This window comes from Carcharodon carcharias, chromosome 17 (genome assembly GCF_017639515.1).
Source record: "Carcharodon carcharias isolate sCarCar2 chromosome 17, sCarCar2.pri, whole genome shotgun sequence".
NCBI classification, from domain to species: Eukaryota; Metazoa; Chordata; class Chondrichthyes; order Lamniformes; family Lamnidae; genus Carcharodon; species Carcharodon carcharias.
In genome coordinates this window covers 62144614-62161908 of record NC_054483.1, presented here as the reverse complement: position 1 = coordinate 62161908, position 17295 = coordinate 62144614, and the positions used below count along the sequence as shown (strand labels likewise).

Sequence of the window (17295 nt, the reverse complement as noted above, 5' to 3'; positions counted from 1 at the left end):
CTTAAGTTGCATTGGTCTTTTGCCCTTTATAAAATGTTGCCTTTTCATGTTCTTTACTTATTCTTCTTCATTAAATGTATCAGCTCAGATTTCTCTGCGTTAAATTTTATCCTGCATTCATCTGTCCAAACTACTAATTCGCCTAAGTCCTCCTCAAGGCATTTATATGACTTTTCCTTGAACTTCAGTTTTCCCCACTTTATTTGTGGTGTCTGCCTATCTTGTTATTGTGCCCCTATAGCCAAGATCAGGTCCCCTAGATTACACCACTCAGATGGGACTACTAATACTATAGGTCAGTGACTAAACATCTAAACACTGCTCCTGTCTTCAAATTCCTTCCAGCCTGAAAAAGCATCCCTAGCCAATTAATTGTTTTCTGTCCTTTGGTCAGCTTCCTATCCTAGATGCGTTCTATTTAATGTGTCTTAATTTTTATCTACAAGGCACCTTATCACTTTTTTGAAAATCCACATGGACAATATCCATGCATTTTCTTTATTTCCTCTCCATGTCAACACATGCAGATATTTCATGACATTGTCATCGTCCTTCCCACGAACAATGACAGGAGCAATTCACATGTGAATGTTTGTGTGGGTTTGAACCTGTCACAAGTTGTCTGTCAAATGTTAGGTGACAATTTATATAAAAGGACCAACAAGTCACTTACAAACTTAAAGCTAACCAACAAGGAGGCCATCATTTCCTGCAATTGTTTTGCTCTGATTTCCCGAAGAAAGGATAAAACAGATGGAAATTTGAAGAAATATTCACTGCAACAGAAATTGGCCATAAATTGACCCCATAATGAGTCTATTTAGATCTCTTTCATATATGAAGCTTTTGGGTAGTCACTCAAATGGGACTAATAATACTGTAGGTCAGTGACTAAACATCTAAACACTGCTCCTATCTTCAAATTCCTTATGAGTAACAAGAGAGGAGATCAGCTAACACACTGTTTTTAAATGTACACATCACATTTTTTAAACCAAAGCACTATATCCAACCGCACATGAATTCTAATGGTTGGGTAATCATCATCTAGGGTAGTGATCATGTGATGCATCACTCAATACATAGTAAAACTGAAGAAGAAAATGCCACTTACATTCCAAATGTACTTTAAAAGCAGCGAAGTCAACAGCTAAATAAGAATGAATAGTAAACATAAATGCTATCTGAAAAAGGGATTTTCTTTTTAATGAAGAAAGGGGAAGGTGACCCATGACCCCCTGCAAGGTAGGAAAATCTTTGTTCCTGGATTTTAAAAAATGCACACTCAATCCCTCCACGGCACACTCAATCCCTCCACGGCACACTCAATCCCTCAGCTGCAACTTCAACCTTTTTTATTATATGAGATCATCAAATGAGGCAGTGGAAATATAATGACATCAAAGATGACACTAATCACATATTTCCCCAGAAGAACTTGCATCTATATAACTCAGCTTTAACGAGGGAATGAAAGAGAATCAGTTAAAGGTTTGATCAAAGAATTCAAATTTATGAAGTTTTAAAGGTATAAGGAGAAGTAGAAGAAAGGAGTGGTTTAGGGAAGAAAGTCCAAGGATTAAAGAGGAAGTCCAATACATGAAGAATCTGCCTTTGGTAATGCACCAGAGGCAAGGAGAAGCACAGGAGTCCAATGTCAGAAGGAAATGGCAGATATGCAAGACTGAAGGTTAATGCAAGGCTAGAGAAGATGGGCAGGGCAGATGAAGCAATGATGGAATTTGCAGATGAGGATTTAAAACTCAATATAGTAAAGACTGGGAGCCAATGTATATCAGCAAGGACAGGAATTTCGGATAATTGGGCACTGAATATGGAACATAATGTGAGAGGCAGAAATCAAAGCAAGTTGGAGTTTATTGAGGGTAAAGTTTGGAAAGCCTGCTAGTCCAGCGGCAACAACATCACTGACTCAGATTTTGGTGGCAGCAAAGTAGGTGCAGACAAAGGCAATCCTGTGAAGATGCAATTCAGCAAGCTTTATGATGGACAGCGTAAGGAGTTTGAAACTCAGCTTTGTATCACACAGAACTCAGAGGGTGGGCACAATCTGATTCAGCCATGAAAGCTGTGATGTCAGTAGTAAATGAGCAAGATTTCTGGTGGGGGCCAAGTTCAATGGTGGTCTCAATGTTCAGCTGAAGGAAATTCTGGCTACCTTATGACAGGCAATCTAGGAAAACAGAGGGGACAAGTAAAGCAAAGAAGCGTTGGCGCCTGTCGTTACCGCATATATGGAAGTTGACCTGACACCAAAAGGACATGCAGATGAGAGTAGGGGCAAAGGTTGATCTTTGGAACTCCGGGGTAAACAATATCTGGGCAGCAAGAGACACCATTGCTGGCAATCTGTTAGCTCCGTTAAGACAAATAAGAGAAGCAACAAGGAGGCAGAGGAAAAAGAATGCTATAATCAGTCATATCAAGCACTGCACAAAGATCAAGCAGGGCAGGAAGTCAGAAGGTGTAAGAGGTTAGAATGTCTTCAGTAATGGGGAAAATCAGTCCAAAAGCTAGGTTTCTGTCAGGGTCAACATATCAATACATTTATCATCAATATGCTAGAAAATAACAAAGGCCTTATTTTACAGGGAAATGAGTGCATTGGTTGGGGAGGCGATGGAGCCAATCAGCGGATAATGTACACTATCAGCAAAGGGGGAAGTGAAGAGGCAACAGGGATGAGAAGAATATTAGAGAGGCTAATCTCCAAGATGAAAATTAAGCAGCATGCTCACCAGGAATTGGATGAAGCAGCTATCTGTCCGAAAGAGCCAGCAGCAGGTGTAATGGATGTTGAAAAGAAAACCAAGGGATAAGTAGCAGATCATCTAGGAGGGTGCTTAAGCCTGGCCTTCAGCAGGAGATAAGGTCAGCTAGGATGCTGAATGGGGTAAAACCCAGTTAGGGAATGTTGCTGGAAATGTGGATAGCTTGGGGCCAGATGTCACAGCAGAGATATTGGGAAAATGGTGCTCAAAGAATCAGATCCAGAGTGATAGCCAATATACACACTCAGATGAAAATCTTGGGATACATACATAAGTGGAAGACAGCATGGGAGTTCTTAGAATAGGAGCTTGATGAGGTGAAAATAAGTACTCTTATTACCATTGGTCAACAACTGCCAATAGTATGCTTTGCTTTTCTGATAACAAGATTAATTTGTGCAATACAGTGAAATCCCATTAACCAGGCAGCCATAGTAGGAATAGAATCATCCCATTCTAAAGTTCATTCTTATTAACAGAAAACAGCAACAGTTTTACTAATGTTGAGAATCAGCTGTTGTTGTAAGAAACTGTCTCCATTTATTGCCACCAACTGTGCTTTTAAGTATTTTCTGCTACTGTCACAATATTCCAGCAAGCATGGTTTCGATATGGTATTTTCACTTTTTGTTATATGCAAGAATTGACGGTGAGTTGTTTATCAAGTCTGATCCAATACTCCCAGACTATTATTCAGAAACATATATCATAATTCTTGCAGCATTACTTACAAGTGTGTAGACACTCAGTCACTGTAGTTGGCTTGATAAGATAGCCCTTGCAGATGTAACAAGTGATGAAGGCATTAAATTCTCTCACTAGGTATTTCCTTTGTGTAGCCATTGTTGGACAAGGTAACAGTAAAAGAACAGGAAAATCAGGCCAGAGTTGACAGGTAGCTCTATGCTTAAAGAACTTGCTGTGCTGCACGGCACAGCTGCACTTCTCCAGGCATCTGTCTGAGAAATTTGTTGAAATAAATTTGAAGCAAATCAACTTCTCCAGGAGCACATTGTCCTTTAGTCAAGGATCAAGGTTATGCTTTTCTCTTCTTCTGTATTGTACAAAGTGTCCCAAACCTACAGCATTACAAGATAAAGATGTTAACTGTACATTAAATCATAGCTGAAAAACAATGCAGTGATTGGCTATCGAAGTGCTGTAAAACTACCAATTTACTCATTCAGAATGTTTTTTTTTAAATTTAAGTTGTTCCTGAAGCAACTAACATTTTAAAATATAAATTACTTCCAAGTTACTGATCTAATACCAAAAATTTACTGAAAAATGTGCATATGGTGGGGTTGGGGGTGGGAACGGAGGTGGTGTTACCAAACCAGTCTCTCTCTATTTTGGCACACAGCAAATCATAATCCCAACATTAAGTCATAAACATCTTTCATGGTAATTATGTTTAGATATTGCCGCCAACAGAAATAATGCCCAAATGAAAGAATGCTCCAGAATAATGTAACTACTGCAGTTGAGCATTTTAGTGAAAGGTTTATATTATAGTAAATTGTGCTTATTTTGGAATTAATTACGAATCAAATTCAATCAAGATTTTAAAAAATAAGAATAAAGTACCTTTCATAAATGATCTAGCAAAAAATTGTGAAATACAATAAATTGAAAATAATAGTCAAAATATCAGGTAAAGGGATGTTATTCTCTCATTAGGAAATTTTCAACCAGGCTTAACTCACAGTAAAGCCACAGCATCATGCTATGAAGCCATTAAATCAGAAGTCATCTTGATGTCCAAGGCAAGTCTGCAAAGTAACAGCACAGACTGTTCCAATGCAGTTTACTTTCAGTTTTAGAAATTTAGCACAAATAAAAAAGTTAATACATCACGTAAATTATTGCAAACTTAACCATTCTTTGATTCAATAATTTACCACATGACATTTCCCATTTAAATTAAACTTGGTTACTTTAAGGAGCCTAACCGTCTTTCTCAATTAAATTGTTTATATGACACTCATTTCTGAAAAATACTGGGAGTTGGGAGTAAATTCTTCAACTATTTCTCTGAATTTCCAAAATTTAATTTGTTACAATATTCTGATGGGATGATTTTTAGAATTTCACCAATGACTCTGCGTTTTGAAACTTTAAATTCTTGCATTCAAACTGACGGACCCCACTGCATTATAAATCATTTCAAAATGCCGTTTACCCTGTACTGCCCCACAACTTCCAGACAAACGCACATGAAGCCTTCACATGAATGCTACTTGTGCATCGTCACGCAGCGAAAGGGTGTAAGATGCAGCCTTGTGTAAAAGTAGGCCGTATCGCAATGCTGGCCACCAATCGGGTATCCTCAGTGTTCAAAGAGGCGCTCTTGCCTTCTTTGCCGACCAGCAAATTGATGGGTACGCTGTGGAAGCTGAACACGTGGAGCCCTGACAGTTTGACTCGGTGTGCTGTAGTTATTATGTGCGCAGGTGTGTGCGTGGATCTAGTGTGGAGCGCACTGCACTTACTTAAGAAGCTGTTCCCATTTCAGTACACAGTCCAGGCAATGCTGTGTCCCTCTCTCTAAATATATATAATATATTTATATAATATATATATATAAATCAGCTGACACACTACGCACTGAATTCTATCCCTGGGCTAACTAGAGTACAGTTTATCCACAAACATAAACTCATCTCACCACTTGTATCTGGCAATGGAGATGAACCGATTGCTTCCCTCCCTCCCTGGGAAATTTAAAAAAAACCAACTACGCAGCAGCATGATGTAGCATGAAGCGACAGGCAAGGGGAAAGCGAAAGTCCGCTTTCTACTGTAGTGCTGAGCGGTACCGAGCGCCCTGTGTGTCGTCTGTCTCTCATCAGGAAGCCACCAGCGTCACTATTTGCGTCAGCCTGCAAGAGAGAGAGAGAGAAGGGGGAAAAAACACACACACACACACACACACACAGGTCTGCTCCGAGCCGAAGCCGCAATCAAACTGGGAAAGTCGCTTCTTCCATCGGATCCAAGCCGGTGGGAGGCAGCGAGAGAAAGAGTGGTACTAGGATTATTTGGGTGGTGGGGGGCATCCAAGCCCCCAGCCAGCTCTCCACTCCACCTCTTTTCCCTCTCCATCTCCATAGATATAAAAAAAGCCCTAGAAGTTTCCAACACAGTTTTTGTGTGTGTGTGTGTGGCGCATTATTTATTTCCGAGCAGCCCGGGCACCTTAACTTCAAGGCTGCCTGCCGCACCAGCACTAACGGCAAGGTCGCTCGGCGTCTGCCTGGGCAACTTGATCCTGACACATGATCGCATCCAACACAAACTTTACGGTGGCTGGAGACAAGAGCCAGCTCAGCTCAGCTCAACTCGGCTCGGCTCAGTCAGGCAGACCACCTCGTTTCCCCCTCTGCCTCGGTTTTTTTTTTGGCGACTGCGTTTCTTACCTTATTTTTTTTCTCAAGAGGCCATAGTGATTACAAGAGGGCTAGAGTTTTTTTTTGAAAAAAAAACATTTTTTTTGTGGTGGTGGGGATCACGGCCGGATGATGCCCTCAAATCATCAAGGAATGAATAAACACCCCGGGAAGGAGAGAGAGGGAGAAGGGGCCAAGTTTGTCAGTGGGTGAATGGCACTCAGCACTTGCTACACTGTAAGAGGCAGGAGTGAAATCACGGAAATACTCCGAGGGAGGGCGGAGGAGTTTTAGTTCTGCGCTTGTTTACGCATCGCCCGGGCATTCCACAGCCAGGCCGCGCTGATTGGACAGAAACTAGGGCGCTCGCTTTGAATCCGCTCCCCGGTCCCCCGCTCTGCTCCCTGGTCCCCCTCCACACCCCTTCGCCCGGGCCCCGGCTCTGCTCCTCGGTCCCCAGACCCACCCCCCTGCATCAGCCGGCTCCGCTCAGTGTGACCGCCCCCACCCCAGGCCGCGGCCTGGTCCCTCTCCCGCTGCCCCTGGTAGCACACTCCCCACCTCCAGAACAAGCCCGCACCGCTAGATCCTGTCACAAAAGTTGCCTGGGGAGGAGACTGTACCTGAGGGCCCGGGGGGGAGAGACTACCTGAGGGCCGGAGGGGGGGGGGGAGACTGTACCTGAGGACTCGCAGGGGAACTGTACCTGAGGGCCCGGGGTGTGGGGGAGACTGTACCTGAGGGCCCAGGGTGGTGGGGGGCAGGGGGGGAGACTGTACCTGAGGGCTCACAGGGGACTGTACCTGAGGGCCCATGGTGGTGGGGGGCAGGGGGGGGAGACTGTACCTGAGGGCTCACAGGGGACTGTATCTAAGGGCCCGGTTGGGGGGGGTGGGGGAGACTGTATCTGAGGGCTCACCGGGGACTGTACCTGAGGGCCCGGGCCAGGGTGGGGGGGGGGGAGACTGTACCTGAGGGCCCGGGGGTGGGGAAACCTGAGGACTTGGAGGAGGAATGTACCTGAGGGCTTTGGAGGGGTGGGGGAATGTACCTGAGGGCTCAGGGGAAAGGGGGAACTGTATCTGAGGGCTCACGGGGTGGGGGGGGGGGGGAGGAACTGTACCTGAGGGCTTGGAGGGATGGGGAAACCTGGGGGCAGGGAACTGTACCTGTGGGCTTAGGAAGGGAGAACTGTACCTGAGGGCCCAGGGCGGAGGGGTGGGGATTGTACCTGAGGGTCCATGGGAGTGGGGGTTGACCTTACTGTACCTGGCGGGCCGGGGGGAGTGGTGACTATACTGTACCTGAGGGGCCACCGGCTCTGCCTGTTTGGTGGAGGGGTGGGAGGAACCAACCCAATTCAAAGACTCAGCCTTTGTGATGTTATTAGCATAGCAATGGCAGGGTCCAGCATGACATCATCACCTTAGCAACCTGCAAAACATGTGATGTAATCGCCTTAGCAACGTACCAAACACATGATGTCATTGCAAACCATTGGCAGTGCGGGTAATGACATAATCACCTTGATGACCTAATATTCACATCTTGCATCATCAGCTCACTAATTACATCATCACCCTGGGAACCTGGAATTTATTCAATTACATCATCATAGTCATCAAGAATTCATATAATTACATCATCTCATAATCTGGAATTTGTGTAATTACACCATGGTAACCTGGAATTCAGAAAATTACTTCATCACCATGTTAATCAGGTTTAATTTAATTACGCCATTCACCTTTGTAACAGGAATAAAAAGAACAGATTATCATTTTAATAGTATGTGGGAGTTATAAAATTACCATGAGCATAGTAATAGGACTACTAAATCAAGGCTGAAATACCTGCAACCATCTTCAGCCAGATATGAATAAATGATCCATTGTAACCTCCTGCTGAGGTCCGCACCATCACAGATGCCTGCCTTCAGCCTTTTTGATTCACTCCATTTGACATCAAGAAATGGCTGAATGCACAAAACCCAGCATAGGTAGACTATGAGCCTGACAAAATTTAAGCTGTAGCGCCATAAACCTGAGTAGGTCTTCTGGCACAGTGGGTAGCATGCCTGCCCCTGAGCTAGAAGTCCTGGGTTCAAGTCACACCTCGGGCCTTGGTGGCTAAGGAAGGTACATTCATAATGTGGTCAAAGAGGTTGATTATCAACCTGCACATTCTTCCAACATACACCAGTGGCTGGTAGTAAGAGCAGGAAATATTCCTGGTCAGCCATGTGATGGAAAGAAAGTTGCAGCCTCTGCCATCACTATCCAGAGCTCCAGACTACAACATGTGTGTAAAAGTGCATGTTGCCACAGCAACCTGGACTCTGTGAATGAATTGTAGCATACAACTGTGTATGTGTGCTGCAATACTAGCTGCAACCATAGCTAAGCTGTTCCAGTTCAGCTGCAACATTGGATTTACTCAATGATATTAAAATATCGGCATATCCTGTCCAGAAAAAGGATCAATATAGATATAGAGAAACAAATTTACAAAGAAATTAGAGAGGTGCATAATTATAGTGGGGGATTTTAATTGCTCTTATATAGGCTGGAAGAATATAAAGGGTGAAGAGCTCATAAAGTTTCAGGAGAATTTTCTAGATCAGAACATTACTGGCCTAATCAGGAAAGAGACTTTGCTGGATCTGGTTTTGGGGAGTGAGGTACGCCAAATGGATCTAGTACCGGTGGGAAAATATTTAGAGGACAGTAATCACAAAATCGTAATGATTAGGTTAGCTATGGAAAAGGACAAGAAGCAATCCAGAGTAAAAATAATTAATTGGGGGAGAACTAATTTCAATGGGATGAAAATGGATCTAGTCCAAGTAAATTGGAATCAAACTTTGATAGACAAAACTGTGATCGAACAATGAGCTGCCTTTAAAGTGTACAATCGAGTTACGTTCCCACATGGGGGAAAGAAAGGACAACTAAAACCAGAGCAACCTGGATGATGAAAGAGATAGAAGACAGAATCGTCCCAGATTTGCACTAAGTGCGGTAGCGGGTGGGTAAAACCCACCAACAGCAATGGCTGGTTTTCACGCCTTATCGTTCCAAACCCAAACCCAAACCCACCACAACATCCTGGGGAGGTGGGGGGGAAAGAAGGGTCACCATTGATAAGAACCTCTTTTGACGAGCTTCATACATGCCACGGCAACCACAGAAAGTCAGAGACTGGATATTCTGCAGTAAGTACCCCATCTCCTAACTCCCCAAAGCTTCTTCACTAACTACATGGCACAAATCCCCAGTGATAGAATATTATCCACTTGCCTGAATGAATACGGATGCAACAACACTCAAGAAATTCAAGATAAATGCGAAATACTGCAGATGCTGGAAATCTGAAATAAAAACAGAAAATGCTGGAAAAACTCAGCAGGTCTAGCAGCATCTGGGGAGAGAGAAGCAGAGTTAATGTTTCAAGTCCGTATGACCGTTCTTCAGAGTCTCAAGAAATTCAACACCACCCAGGACAAGGCAGCCTACTTGATCTTCACCTAATCAGTAGCCTAAACATTCACCTATTTCACCACCATACATCAGCAGAGGGTATAATCTCCAACTTTTATCCACTACAGCAACTCACCAAGACTTATTTGACAGCACCTCCAAAACCCACAATCTCTAAAAGGACAAGGGGAACTGCTACAAGTGAATATCATTAATTCCAAATTACACATCAGCCTGAATTGGACATATATCACTGTTCTTATGAAAGGTAACAGACCTGAAACATAACTCTGTTTCTCACTCTACAGATGTTACCAGACCTGCTGAATATTTCCAGCAGTTTCCTTTTTTATTTCAGATTTCCAGCATCCATAGTATTTTGCTTTTGTATTGGTTTCCTTCATTGTCGGTGGGTCAAAATCCTGGAACATTTTACCTAACAGCATTGTGCGAATGCCTGCACTACATGAACTGCAACAGTTCAAGAGGAAGGCCTATCCCAAGGATAATTAGGGACGGGCAATAAACACTGGCCTTGCCAGTGTGCCCACAGCCTGAGAATAATAAAAAAAATTACATAAATTATAGCAGGATATCATTACCTTAGAAACTGGACTGTAGTTAAATTGCATCATTAGCTTTGTAACTGAGGTTGGAAATTAATTATAGTATCACAAGGATGGCTTATAAATACGTATCAGCCTGGTAACTGAGATATCATAAAATTATATGGCCACCTTAATAACTGGGAAAATTAATGAGTAACTGAATATATAATATCAAGGTGTAGCTTTACAACTGGGTTTACTATGGTCACTGGTTAATCTAGTTTATTGTTCCAATTCCCATCTGCTTTGATCTTGCTTAGATGGTTAAAAATTACTTACGTGTTTGAAAACTGAAAGCGAAGGACACAAAATGTTGAGCAGCATGATCACCATGCAAGACACTTTATTACTGTTGTAATTAATGAAATTACAATTGCACATGTCACAAAATTCCAGGTACAAATTCTTTGTTTTATTCTATTCATAAAAAACTAAATTTGGAGAAGTCCACATTGACAGGAATGATGATAGTTCTGCCTTTCTCAATGCATCCACTACAACAATTGTTATCACCCAGACATGAGGTGTGGCCTTCACTGGAAAGGCCAGCATTTACTGTCATCCCTATTTGAGAAGGTGGTGGTAAGCTGTCTTCTTGAACAATTGAAGTTTGTGAGCTGAAAGTACTCCCACAGTGTTGTCAGGGAGGGAGCTCCAGGGTTTTGACCCACTGATGATGAAGGAACAGTAATATATTTTCAAGCCAGGATGGTGTGTGGCTTGGAGAAGAGCTTGCAAGTGATGGTTTTCCCATGCATCTGCTGTCCATGTCCTTCTAGGTGCTGGAGTTTATGAGTTTGGGCAGTGCTGTCAAATAAACCTTAGCGAGTTTCTGCAATATATCTTACAAATGGTGCACACTGCAGCTACAATGCGCTGGTGGTGAGGGAGTGAATGCTTAGTGTGATGGATGGGGTGCTGATCAAGTGGTCTGCTTTGCCTGGCATGATGTCAAGTTTCTTGAGTACTGCTGGTATTGCATTCATGCAGTCAAATGGAGAGTATTCTATTACACTCCTGACTTGTGCCTTGTAGATGATGGACAGACTTTGGGGAGTTGGGAGGTAAGTTACTCACCTCAGAATTCCCAGCCTCTGACCTGCTCTTGTAGCCACAGTACTTATATGGTTGGCCCAGTTAAATGTCTGGTCTATGGTAACTTCCATTGTGTTGATGGTGGGAGATTCAGCGATGGCAATGCCATTGAATGTCAAGGAGAGATGGTTATGTTGGGAATGGTCATTGCCTGGCATTTGTGTGGCACGAATGTTACTTGCCACTTATCAGCCAAAGACTGAATGTTGTCCAGGTCTTGATACAGTTGGGCATGGACTGCCTCAGTATCCAAGGAATCAAGAATACTACTGAAATCTTTGCAAACTTCAGCAAGGGTCCCCACTAGGAGGGGAGGTTGTTGATGAGACAGTTGGAGATGGTTGGGCTTAGGACATTTTCCTGAGGAACTCCTGCTGTGTTGTCCGGTGGCTGAGGTAATTTACCTCCAACAACCACAACCATCTTCCTTGATGCCAGGCACGATGCCAGTCAGTGAAAAGTTTTCTTTCTGATTTCCATTTACTTTAGTTTTACAAGGGCTTCTTGTTGCCACATTTGGAAAAACACTGTCTTGATATCAAGGTCATTCACTCTCACCTCCCCTCTGGAATTCGGCTGTTTTGTCCATTTTAGACCAAGGCTGTATTGAGATTGGGAGCCTAGTGGTCATGTTAGAACCCAAATAGAGCATTGTGAGCAGGTTATTTATGAGTAAATGTTGCTTAATAACAATGTCAATGCTTACCTTTCATCACCTTATTAATGATTGAGAGTAGACTGATTCCAAAAGCATACAAGCCAAGATAAAACAGAAAAAGAAAGCTTATGATAGTCACAAAAGACTTAATACTTTAGAAAGCTTAGAGGAGTATAGAAAGTACAGGGGTGAAGTAAAAATGGAAATTAGGAAAGCAAAGAGAGGATATGGAAAAATATTGGCAGGTAATATCAAAGAAAATCCTAAAATGTTTAATTTGTACATTAAAGCAAGGCGATGACATCGTGATATTATCGCTGGACTAGTAATCCAGAATCCGGGTAATGCTCTGGAGACTTGGGTTTGAACCCTGCCACACCAGATGGTGGAATTTGAATCCAATAAAATTCTGCAATTAAAAGTCTAATGATGACTGTGATTGTTGTAAAAGCCCATCTGGTTCACTAATGTCCTTTAGGGAAGGAAATCTGCTGGCCTACATGTGACTCCAAACCCACAGCAATGCGGTTGGCTCTTAAGTGCTGTCTGAACAAGAAATGCCCACATACCATGAATGAATAAAAAAAGAGAATAACTATGGAAAAGGTAGGGCCTATCAGAGATGTACATGGTAACTTGTGGGTTGTTGCAGAAGACGTGGGCAGGGTTCTCAATGAATACTTTGTCTCTGCCTTCACTAAGGAGAGAGATGATGCAGACATTGTAGTTAAAGAGGAGGAGTGTGAAATATTTAGATACAATAAGCATAGTGAGAGAGTGAGTACTGGAGGGACGGCATCCTTCAAGAGCCAGATAGATTGTATCCCAGGCTGTTGAAGAAGCCAGGAAGGAAATAGCAGATGCTCTGAGGATCATTTTCCAATCCTCACTAGATACAGGTGAGGTCCCAGACGACTGGAGGTCTGAAAACATTATTTAAAAAGGGTGCAAGGGTTAGGGCAGAAAATTAAAGGTCGGTCAGTCTGACTTTGGTAGTGGGCAAATTATTGGAACTACTTCTGACAGACAGGATAAACTGCCATTTGGGCACGGATTGATCAGGGATAGTCAGCATGGCTTTGTTAGGGGAAGATTGTGTCTTACTAACCTAACAGAATTTTTTGAGGAAGTAACAAAGAGGATTGATGAGGGTAGTGCAGTGGATAATCACTACATGTATTTCAGTAAGGCATTTAACAAGGTCCCACATGGCAGATTGGTCAGGAAAGTAAGATATCATGGGATACAAGGGAAGGTGGCAGGTTGGATCCAAAATTGGTTCAATGACAGGAAACAAAGGGTAATGGTTGATGGATATTTTTGTGAATGGAAAACAGTTTCCAGTGGCATTCCACAGGGTTGCATTGGGGCCCTTGCTGCTTGTTGTATATATTAATGATTTAGACTTAAATGTGGAAGGCATGATTGGGAAACTTGCAGATGACACAAAAATTGACTGTGTAGTTGATAGTGAAGAGAAAAGCTGTTGACTCCAGAATGATATCAATGGTTTAATTGAGTGGGTGGAGAAGTGGCAAATAGAATTCAAACCGGAAAAGCATGAGGTAATGCATTTTGGGAAGGCAAACAAAGCAAGGGATTGCTCAATAAAAGGGAAGTTATTGAGAGGGGCTGAGGAAGTGAGAGTTGGAGTGCATGCCCACAGGTTCTTGAAGGTGGCAGAACAGGTGGACAAGGTCTTCAAGAAAGTATATGGAATGCTTCCCTTTATTGGATGAGGTACTGAATACAAAAGCAGGGATGTAATGATGGAACTGTATAAAATGCTGGTTAAGCCACAGCTGAAATTTTGTGTACAATTCTGGCTACCACATTACAGGGAGGACATAATTGCTCTGGAGACAGTGCAGAGGAGATTTACAAGAATGTTGCCAGGGCTTGAAAATTGCAGCTGTGAGGAAAGATTGGATAGGCTGGGATTCTTTTCCTTAGAACAGAGGAAGCTAAGGGGTGACCTAATTGGGGTGTACAAAATTATGAGGGGCCTAGATAGGGTGGACAGGAAAGACTTGTTTCCCCTGGTTGCGGAGTCAATTACCAGGGGCATAGATTTAAGGTGATTGGTAGAACGATTAGAAGAGACATGAAGAAAAGCTTTTTCACCCAGAGGGCGATGGGGGCCTGGAATTCATTGCCTAAGTTGGTGGTTTAGGCTGAAATGCTCAACTCATTTAAAAGGTACCTGGATCTGCATCTGAAATGCTGTAACCTGCAAAGCTACAGCCCAGGTGCTGGGAAGTGGGGTTAAAATGAGCATCTTGCTTCTTTTTGCTCTTTTTTCGCTTGCATAGACATGATGGGCTGAATGGCCTCTTTCTGCACCATAACTTTTATATGGTTCCGTGGGATAGTAATTGGCCAGATTAGATTTGTCCTGCTTTTTGAGGAGAGGGCACCATGGACAATTTTCCACTTTTTTATATGGATATTAGCATTGTGGCTATAAAGCAACAACTTATATTTGTAACATATTTTTATATAAAACATCACAGGGCACTTCACAGGAACATTATAAACAAAATATGCCATTGACCCACATAAGGAGATATTTGGTCAGATGTCCAAAAATTTGCTGAAAGAAGTAGGTTTTAAGGAGTGTCTTAAAGGAGGAAAATGAGGTAGAGCGGGGGAGATATGCAGGAACGACATTTCAGAGGTTGGAGTCCAGGCAAGGCTGAAGGAACGACCACCAATGTGGACTGATTAATATTGGGGATGCACAAGAAGCCACCATTAAATGATCGCAGATATCTCGGAGGCTGTGGGATTGGGGGAGGTTACAGAGATAGGGTGGGATGAGGCCATGAAGGGATTTGAAAGCAAGGATGACAATTTTAAAATTAAGATATTGATTTGCCAGGAGCCAATGTATGTAAGCAAGAACAAGGGTGATAGGGGAACAGGACTTGGAGCAAGTTAAGACACAAGCTGCAGAGTTTTGGATGACCTTTAGTTTATGGAGGGTAGAATGTGGGAGACCAGCCAGGTGTGCGTTGAAATAGTCACGCCTAGAGTAATGAAGACTTAAATGAGGGTTTCAGCAGCAGATGAATAATAATATCTCCAAGTTCCTCATTTTCACTAGACCCTTGGTTCACCAGTATTTCTGAAATATTATTACTGTGAAGACAGATACAAAGCATTTGTTTAATTTCTCTGCCAATCCCTTGCTCCCCATTATAATTTTTCTGCCTTTGCCAATAACCATTCTTTGCTTACTTTTGCGAAGCCTTTTTAAAATACCAATAGAAGCATTTATGTCTCTTGCTAGTTTACTCTCATGTGGTCTTTCTTTATCATTTCTTTATTGTCCTTTGCTGAATTCTAAAGTTAAGAGGTACCATTGCTGGGGCCTTTGCTATTTGCAATATGTAAATATGACTTGTTAATGGGGACAAATATAAAGCTGTCTAAGTTGACAGATGACACCACATTGGAGGAACTTTCAAATACAAACAAGAAAACTAAATACAAAGAAACCTCAATTGATTGGGATTACAAGCTGTTTACTCATTCTGGCTGACCAGGAGACTCTCCCACTCTTACCACTTGCCATCAGACATATTGGAAGGATTTCCAGGCTGATAATCAACCTGTTTGGCCACATTATGAACACACCTTCCATGGCCATCAAGTCCTGAAGTGGGACTCAAACCTGGACCTAATGGCTCAGAGGTAGGGACACTAAGGAGTGTGTCACAAAACCCCCACCAGGATCTTGTATCTCCCTTCATTTTAATGATGGATAAGGGATCTCCCTCCATTTTATTGTTGGGAAAGGGATCTCCCTCCATTTTAAAGATGTTGAAGGGACCTCCCTCCATTTTAAAGATGGTGAAGGGATCTCCCTCCATTTTAAAGATGGAAAAGGGATCTCCCTGCATTTTAGAAATGGAGAAGGGATCTCCATTCACGTTAAAAATGGAGAAGTGATCTGCCTACATTTTGAAGATGGAGAAGTGACCTGAGGGGCGACCTGATCAAAGTGTACAAGATTATGAGGAGCAAGGGCAGGGTGGATAGGGGACAGCTGTTCCCCTTAGTTGAAGGGTCAGTCACAAGGGGACACAAGTTCACGGAGAGGGATAGGAGGCTTAGGAGGGATGTGAGGAAAAACTTTTTTACCCTAAGTGTGGTGACGCTGCCTGGGACGGTGGTGGAGGCGGGTTGCCTCACATCCTTTAAAAAGTACCTGGATGAGCCCTTGGCACATCATAACATTCAAGGCTATGGGCCAAGTGCTGATAAATGGGATTAGATAGGTGGGTCAGGTGTTTTTCATATGTCAGTGCAGACTTGATGGGCCAAAGGCCTATTCTGCACTGCGTGATTCTGTGATTCTGTGATTCGTGGGATGTGGGCGTCGCTAGCTAACCAAGCATTTGTTGCCATCCCTGATTCCCTAATTGCTCTTGAGAAGGTGGTGGTGAGCTGCCTTCTTGAACGACTGCAGTTCATGTGATGCAAGTACACCTACAGTGCTGTTAGGGAGGAAGTTCCGGGATTTTGACCCAGCGACAGTGAAGGAACAGCAATATATTTCCAAGTCAGGATGGTGAGCAACTTGGATGGGAATTTCCAGGTGGTGGTGTTCCCATGTGTCTGCTGCCCTTTTTCTTCCAGATGGTAATGGTCGTGGGTTTGGAGTGTACTGTTGAAGGAGCCATTGTGAGTTCCTGCAGTGCATCTTGCAGATGGTACACACTGCTGCTAATATGCATCGGTGGTGGAGGGAGTGTATGTTTGTGGGTAGGGTACCAATCATGTGGGGATTATTTCATCACACTCCTGAATTGTGCCTTATAGATGATGAACAGGCTTTGGGGAGTCAGGATGTGAGTTACTCGCACTAGATTATCAGCCTCTCACCTGCTTTTGTAGCCACAGTATTTAAATGGTTAGTGCAGTTCAGTTTCTGGTCAATGGTAACCCCCAGGATATTGATAGTGAGGGTTCTTGACTGAACGTTAGCATTTAATATGGATGAATATAAGGCAGTGAGACTAGAGAGGAGTATTATAACGTGATAATATAAATTAATAGGTTCTAAGCTATAAGAAGTAGCAAAGGAAGGTGTTTGTGGATATTAGTGGATAGTTCATTATGTCAACAATGTGTTTCATTAGTAAAGAAACTGGATATTGGGAAATGTAATGTGCCTAGTAAAGTCAGCTTAAAGTGTGCAATTCTAATATCACAACAAGGATCGGTTGGTGATGAAGGCAGTGCAGAGAAGGGCAAACCAACTCAAAG

General features: G+C 42.9%; 1 protein-coding gene across 5 annotated transcripts in view; it reads right to left on the bottom strand.

Annotated features, from left to right (window-relative positions):
- Nucleotides 1-6533, bottom strand: part of pcgf5b (polycomb group ring finger 5b) — a 201792-nt gene extending 195259 nt beyond the window's left edge. Inside the window, exons 1-2 of one of the 5 annotated variants that reach the window (XM_041209351.1) lie at nt 6212-6533; nt 3524-3871 (exon numbers count right to left, since the gene is read on the bottom strand). In XM_041209351.1, the coding sequence (XP_041065285.1) occupies nt 3524-3635 (112 nt within the window). In that variant the 5' untranslated portion in view covers nt 3636-3871; nt 6212-6533. Of the gene's footprint in view, nt 1-3523; nt 3872-4974; nt 5214-5284; nt 5427-5460; nt 5647-6211 lie in introns of those variants that run through there. The other 4 variants (XM_041209355.1, XM_041209352.1, XM_041209353.1 and 1 more) reach the window with 4 other exon arrangements.
- Between the last annotated feature and the right edge of the window lie 10762 nt (nt 6534-17295).